This window comes from Symsagittifera roscoffensis, chromosome 6, assembly GCF_963678635.1.
Source record: "Symsagittifera roscoffensis chromosome 6, txSymRosc1.1, whole genome shotgun sequence".
NCBI classification, from domain to species: Eukaryota; Metazoa; Xenacoelomorpha; order Acoela; family Convolutidae; genus Symsagittifera; species Symsagittifera roscoffensis.
In genome coordinates this window covers 43,982,308-44,004,341 of record NC_087067.1, presented here as the reverse complement: position 1 = coordinate 44,004,341, position 22,034 = coordinate 43,982,308, and the positions used below count along the sequence as shown (strand labels likewise).

General features: G+C 35.9%; 1 protein-coding gene across 2 annotated transcripts; it reads left to right on the top strand.

Annotated features, from left to right (window-relative positions):
* The first annotated feature begins 1,526 nt into the window (after positions 1 to 1,526).
* Positions 1,527 to 21,222, top strand: LOC134847980 (oxysterol-binding protein-related protein 11-like). 2 transcript variants are annotated; one of them, XM_063865296.1, is made up of 5 exons: positions 1,527 to 1,944; positions 13,294 to 13,502; positions 15,940 to 16,099; positions 18,227 to 18,794; positions 19,272 to 21,222. In XM_063865296.1, the coding sequence occupies exons 1-4, from the start codon at positions 1,738 to 1,740 to the stop codon at positions 18,425 to 18,427; spliced, it is 777 nt and encodes a 258-aa protein (XP_063721366.1). In that variant the 5' UTR covers positions 1,527 to 1,737; the 3' UTR covers positions 18,428 to 18,794; positions 19,272 to 21,222. The 2 variants fall into 2 exon arrangements, with proteins under 2 accessions (XP_063721366.1, XP_063721365.1); XM_063865295.1 differs by lacking the exons at positions 1,527 to 1,944; positions 13,294 to 13,502; positions 15,940 to 16,099 and having other exon boundaries at positions 18,431 to 18,794.
* The last annotated feature ends 812 nt before the right edge of the window (positions 21,223 to 22,034 follow it).

The following is a 22,034-nucleotide window of genomic DNA, read 5'->3' as shown; positions in this document are numbered from 1 at the left end:
GTTCACTTCATTTCCCTTGATAAAAGGAATGAAAATTGCACAATCGAACAGCAGTTTTGTAAAGGTCACGAAAAACTTGACTGACTTCTGGTTTCCAAAGTGGATTTTAATTTGAAGACTTTCCAGCTGTATGTAAAATTTGTTTTGTACCCATTGATCCACTTTTCTTAAATTGGGTTTAGTTTATTAAGAGTAATGAACGTAGTTAGTACTCTTATATAGGTCTTGCTGATTTTTTTGAAGGAAAAAGTCTTATAATTTGCTCACGCTCAATTTTGATTTTTTGCAGTTTGACCTGTGATTTTTTTTTGAAGTTCAGTGCATTTCCATTGTTAAAAGGAAGGCAAACTCCACTATCGAACAGCAAAAGTTTAAAGGTCACGAAAAATGTGATCGACTTCTAATTTCCAAAATGAAATTAATTATCAGTTTTTCCAGCAAATAAAAGTTTTGCCTTATGATCTAGCTTTCTCAACTTGGTTTAATTTTAACAAAAAAGTATCCATCATCAAGTGCTCTACAAATTCGAAGAGGTTGAAGGGCATCTCTTTTCTTCGAAATTCAAAAGTTGAAGGTTTTTGAAAAAACATGTAAGTTTTTTTTTCAGTTGGCTATGTACAAAAAAGTATCAATCATAAAGAGTTTTAGCAATTAGAAAAGCCTAAAGGTCATTTATGTGTTTTTGAAATCCGAGAGTTTACACAAGCAGAGTTGGGATATAATATCAGTGATCAATTTCTGTATTAAAGAGTATATGATTGTAGTGAAGACCTATTTGATTTCATTTTCGCGTTTTGATTGCTTTTTAGGTCCAGTTCATTTCTTCTAGTAAAAGGCAAAATCCACTATCGAACAGCGAAAGTGCTAATGTCAAATTGGGTTAGTTTTAATTTTTTCTTGTACCACAAATTTTTGTTGTATTCAAAGAGCTTTCTATAGTCCATATGTTTTGTATTTGTTTAGTTCGAAAGTGAAAGTTGTTTTCAAAACACAAGTCAGTATTTTTCTTTTTCATTGCGTCGAATGAATCTTTTCCAACTGTCTGTTGTTTGTTTTTCTTGCAATATGCAATATAGTTTCTTTTTGGCGCGAAAAAAGTTGATGAATTTGTGTTTCGAAAGTGGATTTTGAGTTTTAGATTTCTTAGCGGAATTAAAATAACATTTGAATCCAGTTTTTTCAATTTGTATTTTAATATGAAAAAAAAGTGTCAACATTAAAATGTATTTTTTCTTCGCAATTCGAAAGTTTTCCAAAAAGCATTGTGTTATCCGTTTCCTTGAGTTCATTGACACTTCTCAAATTTTCTGTTGACCATGTTGAATTGGGTAACTTTCATCAGAAAGGTGTCAATCATGAATTTTTTTTTTAAATTCAAAGAGCTGTTAGGGGATGCTTTTCAAATTTAAAAGTTTTTAAAGCTAAGTTACAAGGTACAAGTTAGTTCATTAGCCTTCATCGGTCACATGGTATAAATTTTTCTGCGTGCTTCTTTCGTCAACTTTTTCATTTTGGAATTTTAGATCGTGCATGCATAGATGTCGACACACCACGAAGTTACCAAGACTCGATGACTGAAAACCAAGCGATCTTATGTCTGTTTTGATATAAATCACTGCACTCCTCAATCATTACATTAGGAATCTGAACAGATTATGGTCCCTCATTCTCTTTGAAAATATCAAACCATATATGGTGCTAAACTAAACCCAGCCAGATTGTCGCGTGATCAAAATAATGCCGACTACTTCAAGGAAGCAGTCGGAAGTGGCGCCGACTGGTCAGGGATACCTGAACAAACACGCGAATGCGCTGAAGGGATACCAGTCGCGTTTCTTCGTTATAAACATGGAACATGGTAGACTGGAATATTTTCTGACCAAAGGACAATTCACAGACACACCCAATGATTACAGAGGATGCATTCTCTTAGCTGGAGCAGAGGTTAGTTTATTGAAACTCTAGAAGTAATGAACGTAGTGAGTACTCTTATATAGATCTTGCTGATTTTTTTCTTTTCAGGAAAAGTTTTAAAATTTGTTCACGCTCAATTTTGATTTTTCGCGGTTTGACTTGTGATTTCTTTTTAAGTTCAAAGCATTTCCATTTTTAAAAGGAGGGCAAACTCCACTATCGAACAGTAAAAGTGTAAAGGTCACGAACAACGTGATCGACTTCTGATTTCGAAAATGGAAATCAATTATCAGATTTCCCAGCGAAATAAAAGTTTTACGTATTGATCCAGTTTTCTCAAATTGGGTTAATTTTAACAAAAAAGTGTCCCTCATGTATTGTTCTACAAATTCAAAGAGCCTAAAGGCCCTCTAATTTTTTATTCGAAATTCAAAAGTTGAAGGCTTTAGAAAAAACAAGTCAGTTTTTTTTCAGTTTCCTTAAGTTTATTACTATTTTCAAACTGTTACTATTTGGGGAGCAGTGGTGAAGTGGTTACGTCTCAGCCTCTCAATCGACAGGTCGGATGTTGGAGGCCCACTATGATCCATGCTCGTTGCTCGAGGGTGAGGCAACATTACCCAGCCCAGAAAAATAACCAAAAAATTGCATGTAGTTCTTAAGCAGGGCACAACAGCGGTTCGCCGTGATGAGCTGTACAGCTCGTATGTTGGTCCTATCCCTCTTAGATAAATGATCTTAAAAAAAAGTTTGATTGTTCAGCTTACATTCTTGTGAATATTGGATACGCGAGCTCTAAATATTAATTCTAAATAACAACTCGCATTATTTTGAGTAATATTGCTTTTTCCAAATGTCAAGAATTTTTTGTTTTACGGGTTGTGTTTTGTTGATAGTAGTAACGGTATCTTAATTCTGATTTGATTTGTCGGCGTGAGGGCAGCAAGCAGGCAACCTTTGTTTCATACTCGCCTGTATGTAGAAAGTTAGACAATAATGGAATGTCAGTAGGCGAAAAAAATCACGAATCGTGTTTCGAAGCATTCAGACTAAATTGGTCAAAAAGTTACTTATTTTTATTAAAAAGATCAAATTGAGTTGATTTTTTGAGATAACTTTGATTAGAAATAAGTTGAATTTTATTTGGATAATTTTTCCGCATACTGGTTTGTCTGTTAGGTTCTCTGCTGTTATTGCTGCCAACTGAAACTAAAAAAAAATTGAACCCGAGTATGACGCTTGTACTTGTCAAAAGTCACTGCCGTTAAGTTGACATGAATTCGATAAATCACGAAGTTAGCCGGATACTAAACGTCAGTGATTCAGTTTGAACCGTCTTGTTGTATGTGTTTTAAGCGGGTTAGCGGCATGTTAAGATCCGACTAATTTCGAGATTTATGGGACGCATTTCGCGACAGAAAATTTCTTCTCAAAAGAAAAGTTCATTTCCGTTTGACAATCTTAAGCTGCTAAGTTCAGCATTCATTCTCTTCTTCATTTTTTTTAGTGCTGAAAATCCTATTAATATTCTTCCTATGAATGTCAAATTTCTAAGAGTTGATCATTTCTATGACATGAAAATATATGTATATATTGGACAGAAAGAATAAATCTGTGGTATATATGTGGCCCGGCAACCTCATTTCCGTTGCACTAATATTACTTTGTACGCACATATGGCGCTAATTGTAAATTTATACCATCAAAAAGCACCAATTTGGATGGTGCAATGTAATTTCAGGGGTTGCCGCGAGCTTTTCTGCGCTAGTTGATTGGTGATTATAGAGAGAACATCCTTTTTAATCTTCTTCTCAGCGGATCAGATTAAATGGTATGAAAACAAAATCAAGTTTTGATTAGCTCATTTGTAATTCGGTTTTCTGAAAGGGAGTTTTGTTGGATTGCAAATCAGGAGCTCAAACTCCAAATAATGGAATTTGGGAAATTTCAATGAACTTTTATTATTTTCGCATCGAGCTAACCGCATCCATATTCCAACTGATTTTTTTGTTTCGTTTCTGATTTATCGTAAGTTATATCTTACCTTTCGCCAACTTCTTTGGAATCAAAGTCAAGTAACCGATAAAAAATGTCAGAACCTGAGTCAGAGTTAGACAGAACTTCATTTAAATTGAACCAGAACGAAACCGCCAACGGAGAAAATGAAGATTACAGTAATGAACATCACAAAAACAAAGAAAAGAAAAGCAAGAAAAAGAAAAGCGATAGTCATGGAAGCAAGAAAAGCAGAGAGCAGGAAAACTGTGAAATTGGCGAAAATGCAACAGAACGTAAGACCCCATATTTGGTTCGAACTGCAACACTCCTCGATGCTGAAGTGGAACCGGACGCAAGTTGGCAGACTGTTCTGATAGTTGTCCTGCATAAATTGAGCTGGTTTTTTGCTTGGATCCTTTGCACTGGTTGGATGTTGAAATTTGGTGGTGACATTGGCAAGCAATACGAAACGGGCGATCCAGTAACTGTTACGACATTCGTCGACCGAGAAGATTTCTCGAGGCCTTCGATTAAGATATGCAACAACGTCTTCTTGGATCCAAAGAAAGTTCTAGAATACAAGGATGATGTCATACCAGAAGAGTCTTATAAGTTTATAAGAGAAGCGATCAATAGAAATGACTTCAATGATTCTGGATTCGTTTTTGATACGCCTGTTTTGAATTTACTTCTGATGAGCTCAAGAACTGCGAATGCGTTTCGACTAGATATGGGTCAATTTATGATTGCGTGTGGAGATGGACCTAGATACTCCAATTGCTCCGAGGAGTTTCAATGGGTTCTTGAAGACTTCCGAGGATGTTACAAAACAAGGTTCAAAACAATGGAGCAAGTTGGTGCTTTCAATTCCTTTTCGGTTCTTCTTTACTTAGACCCCGAAGTGAATCTGGGCAAATATACGGCGGCGTTGGGAGCTGAAATTATTATTGGACATCACAGCGAGGATAAGTTCTCTAAATCAGACGGAATTTCGCTTGCCCCGAACGAATACTTGACAATCTCAGCTCATAATGTCATAACTGAACAAGAGCGATCATTAGAAAAGTCATCGTGTACCAACAAAAATGGTTTACAAGCTTATAATTTCACGGGGGATGAATTCGAAGTCACTTATTCGACCGTGTCATGCCGATCTATGTGTACTGCTCAGTTGTATTACAGCATGTGTAACTGTAGTCCGATTTGGGGCATGAATATAACTTACAGTGAATGTCTGGAAGATCAGGAGAAGCGCGAGTGCATCTCGAGAGTCTACAGGAATGACGTAAGAGTGGACTCCGAAATGCCGACGTTGGTCAAGTGCCTGGATGGTTGTATTCGGAAGTGTTTTAGTCGCGACTATGACTTACAAATATCAAGAGCGACTAGCTCACCAACTCCGGATTATTTGGTCAAAGAGTTGAAAAATGTTTTGGACAGCGGAACTGAAGATGAGCTGGCTAAACGGTTGTTAGAAAAGCTGGAGTCGGGAGAAATCTCAGCGAAAGAAATGGCAAAGAATGTAGCACAGCTGAATGTCTATCTGAAAGAGGAGAATTTAGTGAAGAAGATCAAAATTAGTCCTCTTTTGACTTTCCCGACTTTTCTGAGCAATATCGGAGGCTTGGTTGGAATGTGGCTGGGACTAAGTGTTATATCTTTACTGCATACGGCGGAAAAAATGCTGAGGTGGTCCGAGAAAAAACTGGAAATGATGTACAAAAAGAAAACCACGGCTAAAAAGATGGAAGAAGATGCTAATGAGATCGAAGGTTTTTCGGGAATTTGAGATAGAATATTAAATGAACTCTAAACTCAGTGTTTTTTTTTTTCAAATTAAAATGCGACTTCTAGTCACAGTAGAGGGAAAATATGACTGATCGGTAAAAGATCAACAATTACTCGTTAAAACAGATGAATCAAAATATCGCTGCTGTCCTCCCTCACACCTCATTGTGTAGTATTTACCCTCTTGTAGATAATAAATTTCTTAAAATTCTTTGATGGGAAATTTTAGCATCTGCTTTCAAATTTACTATTTCGAAGTAGTTCATCCAGCTGTTCAATTTATTTTAATTATTGAGTGTTTCTATGATAATATGTAGTAAGTTTTAATAATTTAGTATAATTATGTAACCAATTATATTGGCGAATTTTTGTTTCTGGGCTTTAGGCCAAAAAACACTGTTGTTCATGAAATCTTGAACCTACTGAATGTTTTTCAGAAGCTGCTTCAATTGAAAGTGATAAGTTCAATTGGTCGCTCGAGACGTTAATGATTCATGGTTCCTATCAAAAAATTTTTCAATAGATTGGTCGTGATGTTTTTCAAGACAGGTATTATTCATGATTACTACTGAATCCTAAATAACAGTGTTTAAAGATTTTTTTTTTCATATGCCAACCGTGACGTGTTTCAAGACGGGTATGATTCGTGATTACTACTAATTCCTGAATAACAGTGTTTAAAGAAACTTTTTCCCTAGCCAACCGTGATGTGTTTCAAGACGGGTATGATTCGTGATTACTACTAATTCCTGAATAACAGTGTTTAAAGAAACTTTTTCCCTAGCCAAATGTGATGTGTTTCAAGACGGTTATGATTCGTGATTACTACTAAACCCTGAATAATAGGGTTGAGGAGTTTTTTTCCATATGCCAACCGTGACGTGTTTCAAGACTGGTATGATTCGTGATTACTACTAAATCCCGAGGAACAGTGTTAAAAGAAGATTCTTTCCATATGCCACTCGTGATGTGTTTCAAGTCGGGTATGATTCGTGATTACTATTAAATCCTGAATAACCGTGTTTAATGAAGTTTTTTTTCATATGCCAACCGTGATGTGTTTCAAGACGGGTATGATTCGTGATTACTACTAAATCTTGATTAACAGTGTTTAAAGAAGTTTTTTCCCTATGCCAACTGTGATGTGTTTCAAGACGGGTATGATTCGTGATTACTACTAAATCCTGAGGAACAGTGTTTAAAGAAGTTTTTTCCATATGCCAACCGTGATGTGTTTCAAGACGGGTATGATTCATGATTACTATTAAATCCTGAATAACCGTGTTTAATGAAGTTTTTTCCATATGCCAACCGTGATGTGTTTCAAGACGGGTATGATTCGTGATTACTACTAAATCGTGATTAACAGTCTTTAAAGAAGTTTTTTCCCTATGCCAACCGTGATGTGTTTCAAAACGGGTATGATTCGTGATTACTACTAAATCCTGAATAACAATGTTTAAAGAAGTTTTTTCCATATGCCAACCGTGATGTGTTTCAAGACGGGTATGATTCGTGATTACTACTAAATCCCGAGGAACAGTGTTAAAAGAAGATTCTTTCCATATGCCACTCGTGATGTGTTTCAAGTCGGGTATGATTCGTGATTACTATTAAATCCTGAATAACCGTGTTTAATGAAGTTTTTTCCCTATGCCAACTGTGATGTGTTTCAAGACGGGTATGATTCGTGATTACTACTAAATCCTGAGGAACAGTGTTTAAAGAAGTTTTTTCCATATGCCAACCGTGATGTGTTTCAAAGCGGGTATGATTCGTGATTACTACTAAATCCTGAATAACAATGTTTAAAGAAGTTTTTTCCATATGCCAACCGTGATGTGTTTCAAGACGGGTATGATTCGTGATTACTACTAAATCCCGAGGAACAGTGTTAAAAGATTTTTTTTTCATATGCCAACCGTGACGTGTTTCAAGACGGGTATGATTCGTGATTACTACTAATTCCTGAATAACAGTGTTTAAAGAAACTTTTTCCCTAGCCAACCGTGATGTGTTTCAAGACGGGTATGATTCGTGATTACTACTAATTCCTGAATAACAGTGTTTAAAGAAACTTTTTCCCTAGCCAAATGTGATGTGTTTCAAGACGGTTATGATTCGTGATTACTACTAAACCCTGAATAATAGGGTTGAGGAGTTTTTTTCCATATGCCAACCGTGACGTGTTTCAAGACTGGTATGATTCGTGATTACTACTAAATCCCGAGGAACAGTGTTAAAAGAAGATTCTTTCCATATGCCACTCGTGATGTGTTTCAAGTCGGGTATGATTCGTGATTACTATTAAATCCTGAATAACCGTGTTTAATGAAGTTTTTTTCATATGCCAACCGTGATGTGTTTCAAGACGGGTATGATTCGTGATTACTACTAAATCTTGATTAACAGTGTTTAAAGAAGTTTTTTTCCTATGCCAACTGTGATGTGTTTCAAGACGGGTATGATTCGTGATTACTACTAAATCCTGAGGAACAGTGTTTAAAGAAGTTTTTTCCATATGCCAACCGTGATGTGTTTCAAGACGGGTATGATTCATGATTACTATTAAATCCTGAATAACCGTGTTTAATGAAGTTTTTTCCATATGCCAACCGTGATGTGTTTCAAGACGGGTATGATTCGTGATTACTACTAAATCGTGATTAACAGTCTTTAAAGAAGTTTTTTCCCTATGCCAACCGTGATGTGATTCAAAACGGGTATGATTCGTGATTACTACTAAATCCTGAATAACAATGTTTAAAGAAGTTTTTTCCATATGCCAACCGTGATGTGTTTCAAGACGGGTATGATTCGTGATTACTACTAAATCCCGAGGAACAGTGTTTAAAGAAGTTTTTTCCATATGCCAACCGTGATGTGTTTCAAGACGGGTATGATTCATGATTACTATTAAATCCTGAATAACCGTGTTTAATGAAGTTTTTTCCATATGCCAACCGTGATGTGTTTCAAGACGGGTATGATTCGTGATTACTACTAAATCGTGATTAACAGTCTTTAAAGAAGTTTTTTCCCTATGCCAACCGTGATGTGTTTCAAAACGGGTATGATTCGTGATTACTACTAAATCCTGAATAACAATGTTTAAAGAAGTTTTTTCCATATGCCAACCGTGATGTGTTTCAAGACGGGTATGATTCGTGATTACTACTAAATCCCGAGGAACAGTGTTAAAAGAAGATTCTTTCCATATGCCACTCGTGATGTGTTTCAAGTCGGGTATGATTCGTGATTACTATTAAATCCTGAATAACCGTGTTTAATGAAGTTTTTTCCCTATGCCAACTGTGATGTGTTTCAAGACGGGTATGATTCGTGATTACTACTAAATCCTGAGGAACAGTGTTTAAAGAAGTTTTTTCCATATGCCAACCGTGATGTGTTTCAAAGCGGGTATGATTCGTGATTACTACTAAATCCTGAATAACAATGTTTAAAGAAGTTTTTTCCATATGCCAACCGTGATGTGTTTCAAGACGGGTATGATTCGTGATTACTACTAAATCCCGAGGAACAGTGTTAAAAGATTTTTTTTTCATATGCCAACCGTGACGTGTTTCAAGACGGGTATGATTCGTGATTACTACTAATTCCTGAATAACAGTGTTTAAAGAAACTTTTTCCCTAGCCAACCGTGATGTGTTTCAAGACGGGTATGATTCGTGATTACTACTAATTCCTGAATAACAGTGTTTAAAGAAACTTTTTCCCTAGCCAAATGTGATGTGTTTCAAGACGGTTATGATTCGTGATTACTACTAAACCCTGAATAATAGGGTTGAGGAGTTTTTTTCCATATGCCAACCGTGACGTGTTTCAAGACTGGTATGATTCGTGATTACTACTAAATCCCGAGGAACAGTGTTAAAAGAAGATTCTTTCCATATGCCACTCGTGATGTGTTTCAAGTCGGGTATGATTCGTGATTACTATTAAATCCTGAATAACCGTGTTTAATGAAGTTTTTTTCATATGCCAACCGTGATGTGTTTCAAGACGGGTATGATTCGTGATTACTACTAAATCTTGATTAACAGTGTTTAAAGAAGTTTTTTTCCTATGCCAACTGTGATGTGTTTCAAGACGGGTATGATTCGTGATTACTACTAAATCCTGAGGAACAGTGTTTAAAGAAGTTTTTTCCATATGCCAACCGTGATGTGTTTCAAGACGGGTATGATTCATGATTACTATTAAATCCTGAATAACCGTGTTTAATGAAGTTTTTTCCATATGCCAACCGTGATGTGTTTCAAGACGGGTATGATTCGTGATTACTACTAAATCGTGATTAACAGTCTTTAAAGAAGTTTTTTCCCTATGCCAACCGTGATGTGATTCAAAACGGGTATGATTCGTGATTACTACTAAATCCTGAATAACAATGTTTAAAGAAGTTTTTTCCATATGCCAACCGTGATGTGTTTCAAGACGGGTATGATTCGTGATTACTACTAAATCCCGAGGAACAGTGTTAAAAGAAGATTCTTTCCATATGCCACTCGTGATGTGTTTCAAGTCGGGTATGATTCGTGATTACTATTAAATCCTGAATAACCGTGTTTAATGAAGTTTTTTCCCTATGCCAACTGTGATGTGTTTCAAGACGGGTATGATTCGTGATTACTACTAAATCCTGAGGAACAGTGTTTAAAGAAGTTTTTTCCATATGCCAACCGTGATGTGTTTCAAAGCGGGTATGATTCGTGATTACTACTAAATCCTGAATAACAATGTTTAAAGAAGTTTTTTCCATATGCCAACCGTGATGTGTTTCAAGACGGGTATGATTCGTGATTACTACTAAATCCCGAGGAACAGTGTTAAAAGAAGATTCTTTCCATATGCCACTCGTGATGTGTTTCAAGACGGGTATGATTCGTGATTACTACTAAATCTTGATTAACAGTGTTTAAAGAAGTTTTTTCCCTATGCCAACTGTGATGTGTTTCAAGACGGGTATGATTCGTGATTACTACTAAATCCTGAGGAACAGTGTTTAAAGAAGTTTTTTCCATATGCCAACCGTGATGTGTTTCAAGACGGGTATGATTCATGATTACTATTAAATCCTGAATAACCGTGTTTAATGAAGTTTTTTCCATATGCCAACCGTGATGTGTTTCAAGACGGGTATGATTCGTGATTACTACTAAATCGTGATTAACAGTCTTTAAAGAAGTTTTTTCCCTATGCCAACCGTGATGTGTTTCAAAGCGGGTATGATTCGTGATTACTACTAAATCCTGAATAACAATGTTTAAAGAAGTTTTTTCCATATGCCAACCGTGATGTGTTTCAAGACGGGTATGATTCGTGATTACTACTAAATCCTGAATAACCGTGTTAAATGAAGTTTTTTCCATATGCCAACCGTGATAAGTTTCCAGACGGGTATGATTCGTGATTACTACTAAATCCTGAATAACAGTTTTCAAAGAAGTTGGTTTCCAGATGACAACCGTGATGTGTTCCAAGACTCATATTATTCGTGATAATCTCTAAACCCTGAATAACAGTTTTTAAAGAAGTTTTTTTCCATACGCCAACCGTGACGTTTTTGAAGACGGGTATTATTCGTGATTACTACTAAATCCTGATTAACAGTGTTTAAAGAAGTTTTTCCTATGCCAACCGTGATGTGTTTCAAGACGGGTATGATTCGTGATTACTACTTAATCCTGAATAACAGTGTTTAAAGAAGTTTTTTCCCTATGCCAAGTGTGATGTGTTTCAAGACGGGTATGATTCGTGATTACTACTAAATCCTGAAAATCAGTGCTTAAAGAAGTTTTTTCCCTATGCCAACCGTGATGTGTTACAAAGCGGGTATGATTCGTGTTCTTGTTTCGAGTGAGTAGTAATATGATTCGTGATTACTACTAAATCCTGATTAACAGTGTTTAAAGAAGTTTTTTCCTATGCCAACCGTGATGTGTTTCAAGACGGGTATGATTCGTGATTACTACTAAATCCTGATTAACAGTGTTTAAAGAAGTTTTTTCCTATGCCAACCGTGATGTGTTTCAAGACGGGTATGATTCGTGATTACTACTAAATCCTGAATAACCGTGTTTAATGAAGTTTTTTCCAATTGCCAACCGTGATGTGTTTCAAGGCGGGTATGATTCGTGATTACTACTAAATCCTGATTAACAGTGTTTAAAGAATTTTTTTTTACCTTTGCCAACCGTGATGTGTTTGAAGAAGAGTATGATTCGTGATTACTACTAAATCCTGAAAAAGTGTTATCAAGTAATTTTTCCCATATTAATACTGCTGTGAGTTAAAGTATGCTATGATTCATGTTCATTTTAACATGCTGAAAACTAGTTGTCATTGTTTGTTTCGAATGTGTCACATCATTAATATAATTAACAGGAGGTTATATCATTAAGAGAGTTATGCTGTTTGTACTTTAGAACCAGCTGAATATATATATTTTTTCGAATTTGATTGAATAGGCTGAGCATAATTTGTTTAAAGACGTGTATAAATCATGATCACTATCCGGTCAGTATCCAAATGTTTTGAGAGATCAGTACTTGGTTTTTGATGTTTCAAGACATGGTACAAAAGAAGATGAACCTGTTATTTTTTTGCTCAGTTTTTCGAAATTTTTTAAAATAGGGTTTCAAAATGCGTATATTACATAAATACTTCAAACCCGTTAGATATTAACATTATTTGGTAAGTTGAATATGTCGATCGTGTTGTGTTTCATGGGGTTGCTTTCAAGATGAATTAGTCTGATAACTACCTGTAATTGAAGGCTTTCATTGTGTCAGTTGATGTGTTTCAAGACGGGTATGATTCATAATTACTATACCTTGCTGAAAATTTTATTTTTTTAATCTCGATATTTTTCAATTCTTACTCCAATAATTTTGTTCACTAGCTTAGCTTGTGTTTAAAAAGGGGTATGATTCGTGAAAACTGTACCATGTTTAAACTCTTAGAACTCTTTTTATATGTCAAACGTGATGCGTTTCAAGACTGGTATGATTTTATGATTACTATATCATGCTGATGTTAGTAGAATTTTATTTGATGGATCGTTTGTGGTATATCCTAAGACTGATTTCCTTCATGATAATGGTTATCGGCTGGTATCGATGATATCAGAAAAATTTGGCTACATGGTCGTAATGTGTTCAAGAGGATTCTGTTCTATGAGCGCTTTAATCTGCCGAATATAATTTTTTTTTCGAAATTTCAATGGTAGCTATTCCATATCAAGTAATATTTTCTGCGTGCTTCTTTGAAATGCATGCTTTAAACGAAATCAAATTTCAGAACTATTACATAGCTTGGGTGGAGATAAAATACAGTAGGTCCCTTTTTTTTAATTAACCAGCCAGAGGCCTTACCCGAAGGGTAATTATTTAAGTTTAACTAAGCTATGGCTATCTTCCAAGAGCCCTCCTTGTAAATTGCAGCAAACGTGCGATTTGAACCCGCAATCATATGACTACTGGGCACCATCACTACCGATGCGCCATAGGGGGAAATTGTACGGCTGATGGGATTGTTGAAATTTGATAAATTCATGTTACTGTTATTCAGGTGGCGCCCAGAGAAGAAGACAGTGTGTCGTTCAATGTGTTCGGCGCCAGTGGTGAAGTGTTCCAACTGAAGGCGGACACTGCCAAAGACAGACAGAAGTGGGTGGATGCTATCAGATCGGCAGTGCAGAAACTGAACGAGGCCACAATTGACCCCCTGGCTGTGAAGCTGCCCAACAAGGAACCATCACGAGGACTCAGTGGCAAAAAGTATGATCTTTTTTTTATATCATTTCAATTCTTGAAACAAGCGATCTTTCGAGATTAGTCTTATACAGTCAGTCCATTTATCTAACTAATTCCGCTTATTTTTGTGCAGTTTTTGTGCACAATTCATCGTAATAGTTTTGATGAGCTTTCTTACATCTTTTTGAACATGTCGATGCTGTGAGCTCCAATCTAATAACAAATTTTTCACCTGCAATTATTTTGCTAACTTTTGGGAGAAAATTTTTTTGTAAAGATTGTTTTTTCGCCCTAAATAAATTTGTTAGGTTGATAGTATGTCGGAAAAATCAGGGTTGAACCTGATTCGAGTGTTTTTTTTTTTGTTGAAGTTGAGTTCTAGAGCTTTCAGTAAATGAATCATTCACCTGTCTAAATATCGATACGAGTAATCATTTATGGTGCTTGAAGTAAATTTACTTTTAAAGATTGAATATTGTTTTAAAAGTTGTTTTCTTTCTTGGTTAATCTTTACCAGCATCCAATGTTAAATACAGTGATATTTTTGTATATATTTTTGTATTAACTCTATTAACTAACACATCGTGCCTCAAATAAGTTTGGAATAATTTCTGAGCGGGATCAGTTCGCCGCATATTAGCGGTGCAACAACACATGCGGCAAACTGATCCAGCGCAGAAACATTCCAAATCGATTTGAGGCACGATGTGTTTGTAAATATAAACAAACAAGACTGCTCGTATCAGGGCGAATCCCTGAATGTTCCGACTGCATTTTAAGGTTTATGAAGCAGTAAAAACATAAATATCATTAACATATTAAATGAAATAAAATAAAATGAACAAAAAAATTCTAAAAATTGAATTTTTTTTATGAAATCATCCCTCCACACGCCATGTAAAAGTACAAAAGAATAGATTTCGCTCAATGTAACAATTCAATTATGGCAAATAAGCTTTATTTAAACAATTTGGAACGATTTCTAAGACGGATTAAATATCCGCTTACGCGTTAATAGCGCGAAATATATCGCCCGTTAATTGTCCCAAATTGGCCAAAATGGCAATCTTTGGCCCATAACTTTACGAAAAATGATCACAGTTAAATTATCTTTTCAAATTTAAGCTCAGGTTATCAATACCTTTTGAATGATATAAAAAATTCCGTCAAAAATGGCTAGTTAAAAGTCGAAATTTGTCTGAAGAAAAAAACCCACCCTGAGCACAAATATTCCGTTACTTTCGTATCGAAAGTCGGAAGAAAAAGAATCGGTTTTTACTAAGCATTGGATATTGGGGGAAGATTAACAAAGAAAGAAAACATCTTTTAAAAACACTATCCAATATTTAACAAGATTGCTCGTATAGCAGGGCAAAGCCCTGAAGGTTTCGACTGCCCCTTTAATCCATATGGAATAGTTTTTGGGAAAAGAAATCATTGAAAAACTATAAGTTTTGGACAATCAAAGATCAAGTGTCAAAATTTGAGTCATACGAATATAATACGGCCGACTAGCTAGCCTCAATTCAATTTGGAGTGACTTTGTTGTGCGGGATAATTCGCCACGCATAAATAATTCGCGTTACGCTTTCAACATTATGAATAAAATATTCAAAACACGCTTAAATTAGTCCAGAGCATGGCCAAATTGCCAATTTTCAAACTCCCAGAACTTTGCTAGAAATGTTCGGAGGTAAAGTATCTTTTTATGTTTAATTTTGGGGAGTCATTATCTTCAATGGGGTATAAAAAAGATAGTCGAAAACTATTACTTCGATCACCGAAAATTGACTGAATAAAAAATCGACCTCAAGTATAAATATTCAGTTTTCTTCGAAAGTCGGAACAAAAATTAGTTTACTTCAAGCATCATAGCGACTGCTCCAATCAAGGCGTATATAGACTCCGTCATTTTCTTCGAAAATTGCAACGAAAGTTAATTATACGCTTTCTGTGTTACATAGAGCAGTTTAGTATCGTGACAGAAATAAACCATCCTTAACATATTTTTGTTTCATAGCATATCGTAATATCGCCAATTTAGCCATAATTTACCTAAAATGTCTTCGAATGCAGAAAGTTCAAATTGTAGGGAGAGGTTGGAAAAAAGCCGTTTTGATTTTATTGTTGGTATTTCGTAGCGTCGAATTTTGGTTTGAAGTTTCTTCTTTTAACATTGTAAATTTGAAATTATTGTGTTCAATAAATATCATTTCAGGTGATATTACTGATATCAGTTTAGCTACGGTTTTATTGTGAAATTGTAAAACAAAATGTTCTATTTTTATATTGACAGTGGGATATTATAGTTCAATGGTCCGGGCCGATATTTCTTTGCCTTGACTTTTAGTTATAAATGTTAGGATGCAACTCCATTTTTTCGGCATCGCTCGAAAGTTTTGTGTCACGTTTATTTTATCTTCAATGGCTTCAAATTGAGTATGTTTAAATGTGATACCAGGAAGAAGAAAGTGCAAGAGGCGTCTAAGAGCACATTCCTGCCCCCCACACAAGAGATGGTGAACACGAGAGAGGCAATAGCGGCAGCAGAGACAGCCCTGAACGAGATGAGTGAGATCATCGCCAGCTACCCTGTCAAGGTCATCGCCCCTTCTAGAGCTGTAAGTCGTAGTCAGGACCGCCAGGTCAACATAGGTAACCCCCTCCCTTAATAACATCAACTTGGATGAATACTTTGTGAATCTCCAGGACCCTCCCCTGACTTGTTACCTGCTGGAGTCCATTGATATGTATCAAATGAATCAAGATCACTCTATTATAAATTCATATTAATCCTCGTAGAATTTTTGTGTTGAGAACAAAATATTTAGGATGCCATTATTGATCATATATTTTCTAAGCCATACGAACAATCTCCCCATCAAACTATTTAAAGAAAGATCAAAGATAGTTTGGCGGAGAGCATTCGTTTTCAACCCAAAAATCTAGCTTTTGGACGCTGACTGACATCATATATTGACGTTTATTTAAGGGGTGAGAAAACGTTGGTTCATTTTTAGACAAAAATTCTCGTTTAATCCTTGATTGAGGCCAAACTTTCCTCGGCATGTCAGATGCTACCAGTAGCCTGCCGGGGAGGGGGGGGGGTGCGAATTGCTGCTTAATCTACAGGCAGCTACCATGGGTTGTTTTCGTCCACTTTAAACAGTTCATCGCCGCTACTCATGAATTCTAAAACCGTTTCTAACTTGCATTAGTTGTCTTTGGGGGTTGGTTGCCTAATTTTTCCAGAGGATCCCCCCTTGGTATATTTTTGTTTCGAACATGGAAAATGGGAAGGAACTTTGTTTTCGTCTGTTTTAGTTTTTTTTCTTTGTTCTCCACGCAAAATCAGGTACCACAAGCAATCATTGGACTGAGTTGAGTGATACATCATATTACAGCTTTTTCAGTTGTGACTCGAACGACTTTAAATTTTTTTTAAGTTTTCCCAGTGTCGAGAAAAAACGTTTGAAATTTTTGATTTTTCGTCTAATTTCGAGCGAGTGAGCAGGCTTACATTAGCTTATTTATGCTTAATTTAAGCCTTGAAATAATAGTTTTACTCAGATAGAGTTAGTTTTTGGAGTTTTTAGCGCCATCTTAGGAATCAAAAATTTGAAAGTTTGGGAAATAATTTTTAAAAAAATATGAAAATTTTTGTTTTTCTTGTCAATTTTCCTCAAAATTGTTTTCGAATGTGCACATTTTACTTTGACTGACGAAAATGAGTTATAATTTTTTAAGACTATAGTCGGAACATTCTGTGCTTCCTGCACAATAACCGGTTGTCCTTGTTGTTCCGACCATTGAAAATGGGGAGGAACTTTGTATTCGGGTGTGTTTTAGTTTTTGTTTTCACGCAAAATCAGGTACCACAAATAATGATCGGACTGGGTTTAGTGATATATCATATTAAAGCCCTTTCAGTCGTGATTCGAACCACTATTTAAAGATTTCCAAAAAGTTTTCCCATAGTCGAGAAAAACCGGTTTGAATTTTTTGAATTTTTGTCTTAATTCGAGCGATTAAAGCGAGCGAGCAGTCTTTTTTTTGTTTTCCACGCAAAATCAGCTAATGCAAATAATCATCGGACTGTGTTCAGTGATATATCTTAAAAAAACCCTTTCAGTCGTGATTTGAACGACAAAAATATTTCAAAAAAGTTTTTCCCGTGTCGAGAAAAACTCATTTGAAATTTTTGTTTTTTCGTCCAATTTCAAGATAGTGAGAAGGCTTACGTTAGCTTATTTATGCTTAATTTAAGCCTTGAAAATTTAATTTTACTCTATTGAAGTAAGTTTTTGGAGTTTTTAGCTTCAACTTAGGAATCAAAAACTTCCAAAATTTTGAAAAATTAATAACAAAAAATTTGATTTTTTTTTGTTTTTCTTGTTATTTGTCCTCAAAAACTGTTTTTCAATTTGCATGTTTTACATGACTGACGAAATGCCTAAGCTCTTCTTTTTCGCTCAGATTTCTTTATCACACCAAGCGGAAAAATAATTTAGTTGTAGTTTTTTAAGACTGGTCGGAACATTCTGTGCTAGTTGCACAGTAACCGGCTATCATTGGTACGATATGCGGCTGTTTGAACTTACTAGTTTCTAACTAACAAAAACAGCTCTTCGTGCTACAACAAGGAACATCATAAGGGACGCTATTCGCTATCATAAAAACAAAACAATTCACGTTCATTAGGTTCAAGTTGTCCCTCTGGTAAGTTTTACTCTAATATTTGTTACCAGGAGAAAGAACAGACCCAGCAGAATCCAAACCAGAGCCTCAATTCAGAGGCCCCCTCTCATAAGAAAGGAGGGGGAGGGGGAGAATTGAGCAAGTACGAGGAGATGCTGAAGATCAAGGCCTTCTCAGTGGCCTGTCTGCAAGACCTCAAAGTGTGCTTCGAAGCAGTTCAAGCCGAGTACCTCCGAACACGTGCAAGCTGAAACGAGACTAGACCAACTGCAGACTGTAATTCAAATTAAAAGCGACTATTACAGTGGTAGTCAGTCTAGCACTTGTAGTGTACCATGTTTGGTGAATAGTAAGCAAAACAAATATTTGTGAACGATATAAATTATATAATATATATCGAATCACCAAAAAATGCGTGTACAATTCTCGGCTATGCGTAGTTGAATATATTTAATGAAAAACTATCTTACTTTTCGCCTCTCTGATTTTGTTTTAAAATTTTTTTGCAGTTTCTGTTTTTGTTGTCATCGTGAAATCGTTTATTGTTCTTCGTTGTTAAGATAACAACTTATTTAACAGACAGTTTATTTATTTTTCGAGTTTAAATCAACCCATTTGGTAAGTTTGTTTGTACTTGGATGTTCTTGTCCTCTTAGCTTTGCTTCGTTCGTGTCAATACATCAAAAAAGGTGCTCTCAAATTATGTAATATATTATCTCACAGATTTTTTCTTCGATGTTGTAAATTCTGTATAGCAGTAAAAAGTATCTTTGATTGATGGAGAATTAATTATTATATCTACGTGCATTTTGATAAGAAATTATCCATGAATTATTTAAACTGAGAGGACATTTCTTGCCGGTTGAGTTTTTAAATGGATTATCAAAAACGCAGGTGATATTCAGTCTTAAGTAGTTCAATGTTAAATCTCTTGCGCGAATTTAGAAAAACTTAAAGCGGTAAAACTATCCTATTGGAAAAATCCACGTGTTCAATCCGTCAAAACGCTCCACAATTTCACCTACAAAAACTTGGAATCCAGTTTGCTAGTTGTGAAGTTGGAATAACTAAAGACTATATAGTACATGTTTTCAGTCGTTAGATGAATAACTCGTAACAATGAAGTCAAATAATGAATCAAATGTGAAGTCGACTCATGGCAGCGGGTCTTCAAACAACCAGCAAATGGCGATGAACAGCAACTCGAACTCGACAAATCACACGAATGCTCGCAACTACAACGACTACCAGGACAAAATGCTGTCGGAAGAAACGAAACAATTGATGGAAATGTTTAACCGAATGCTTATTACGATGCACGTGACTTATAAAATCGACACCAAATTTTACCCAAGAGGGGGGACCTATGAAATTGTTGTGATGCATCAACCGGACGCTAATTTTCTCTTCGGGTTAATTAAAACGGAAGACAACAAGTCGAAAATGATGGCGATTGTTCAACGATTAAGCAGTGCGCCTAGAAATCCGATCTCATTAAGCGATACGTTCTGCTTTGCTTTATTGGACAACAGTCCCTGCAGGGCTTATATCATATCACGTGACACCCGAAAGGCGAGACTGTTTTTCCTCGATTGGGGCAACATAGACCATGTAGATTTGGGAAAGTGTTACAAAATCAAAGACGAAGCGATGAAGATTTGCCCCCTTTGCATGCCGTTTGAGTTACGAGGCTGTCCTTGTAATACTGCGCCCCCCGTTTTAACCCAACCGATTACTCTGAAAGCGGAAGTGAGATGTATTAACGGCCCCAGGCGGACGATATTGGTGAATGCTTTCTATAACGACAGGCCTTACAACGAGTTGTTCAACGTCATTGATCCAGTGAATATCTCGACGTTAGAGAACAATAGTAACCATGGACTGGGAGTGAGTGGTATCGACTCTGAAAGTGCTTCCGGCGATACCGGAGGAATTGGCGGTATCAGTCAAGACTTGGACCAACTAAACCTTAACCACGACTTTCAATTGCCAGAGATAGAGAAAGGCTCCTCAATAATGATTAAAGTAGTCTCGGTGATAACGCCTTCTAGCTTCATATTTCAAACCACAGACGAATACTTTCAGAAAGTGATTAAAATATCTGTAAACCAGTTGAAACAGGTTATAAACAAGGGTCAGCACCAAATTGCAGCTAGTAATCGAGAAACGTTCATTAACCAGACGTTAAAAGCGGGTCATACTGTTATTGTTCACACGGATAAAATTCTTAGCAGAGCGCATGTGCTGAAGGTAATAGCTAATGTTGCGGCGACTGGAGGTACAAGTAATACCGTTGGAAACAGAAGTAGAAACAACAATGTAAACAATCAAGCTCTGAATAGTTCGGATAAAAGTACGATGTTAGAAGTGATTTTGCTTGAAACGGGAGAGAAATGTATCATAACAACCGATTGCGTGTATCCATGTCCCCGCGACTTGAGAAACATACCTGGGCTATTTTACAAGGGATGTCTGAACAACATCAAACCAGTGGGGGGACTTTCGTGGGACGCACGTGCCACCAGATTATTCGCCTCCATGGTGGAAAACGTAGAATTGGAGGCGAAGATTGTTCACGTGGGAAGATTGGCTAACAAACCAGTGAATGTTCATTTCATGGACTTGTTTATGGTGGACTCTTCGAATAATAACAATAACACTAGCGTTTCAGTTGCTGAAATTTTAGTAAATAGTAAAGTTTCAGTCGCTTTTAGATCTAATTGATGATAATGTGATGTGGATGTCAGTAGTCATATTCCCATTCGATGTTACATTATGCTACAGGTAAACAATGAAGCTAGTTTAATCTAATCTAAATTTCTCTATTTTGACCCTAGTGTTCAAATATTCAACATCTATTTTCATAACTTGGTGGTATTATGTGTACTAGATCATTAATATCGATGTTTTTAAACGTTTGCTTCTACCGTTCAAAACGCAGCCTTATTGCCGACAGCTAGCAAATGTTTTTACATTAGATGTACATATTTAGTTGAATACTAATATTTCTGCGGTTGCTTAATAAAATTCAGTGTCTCCGTTTCCAGCGAACTATTTGGCTTAGGATTTACATGAGTGCCGCGTCCCTTAGGAAAAGCAATTTGACTGATCAATTTCAAAACTGAATTGAAATTACAAAAACATGCGTCAGCGATTGTGTTTTGTGATTTCGGTTTTTTCAATCGCATAACAGATAATTTCGAAAAAATGTTATCCCATTTCCCATTCATTTTTGACATTTCAAATCAGGCGCTGTCTAAATCATATCTGAATTCTACTGTTTTCGTCATAAGTAGAAGTAAATATTATTTTTGAAATGAACTAAACAGCAAAACGTCTTTTAATGCGTAGGAAAAATTGATAATATGACGTTTTAACGGTTCCGTATTCGATAACCAATTTTTATGACTAGGCATTTGTGTATCTTGTCAAGATCTTCAAGATACTCATAATTCAATATAAACATAATTTGCAAGTTTTCAAGGTGCAAGAGTTATGAACGTGGTGAATACTCTTATATAGGTCTTGGTGATTTGTTTTCAGGAAAAAGGTCTAAAATTTGTTCACGCTAAAAATTCATTTTTCTCGGTTTGACTTAGATTTTTTTTAAGTTCTCTTCATTTCCTTCGTTAAAAATGCAAACTTAACTATCGATCAGCAAACTTTTTTTACCTAATGATCCAGTTTTCTCAAATTGGGTTAATTTTTATCAAAAAAATGTCAATTGTAAACTGTTTCTGAAATTCAAAGAGCTTTAAGGCCATATATACTTTTTTAAAATTCGAGCATTGAAATTTTTTCAAAGTACAAATCAATATGTTTTCTGTTCCCTTGCGTTTTTGACTCTTTTCTAACTGT

Bases quoted from the DNA above. Each gene is read 5' to 3' on its own strand.
- LOC134847980 (XM_063865295.1), top strand. From the start codon at position 19,296: ATGAAGTCAAATAATGAATCAAATGTGAAGTCGACTCATGGCAGCGGG.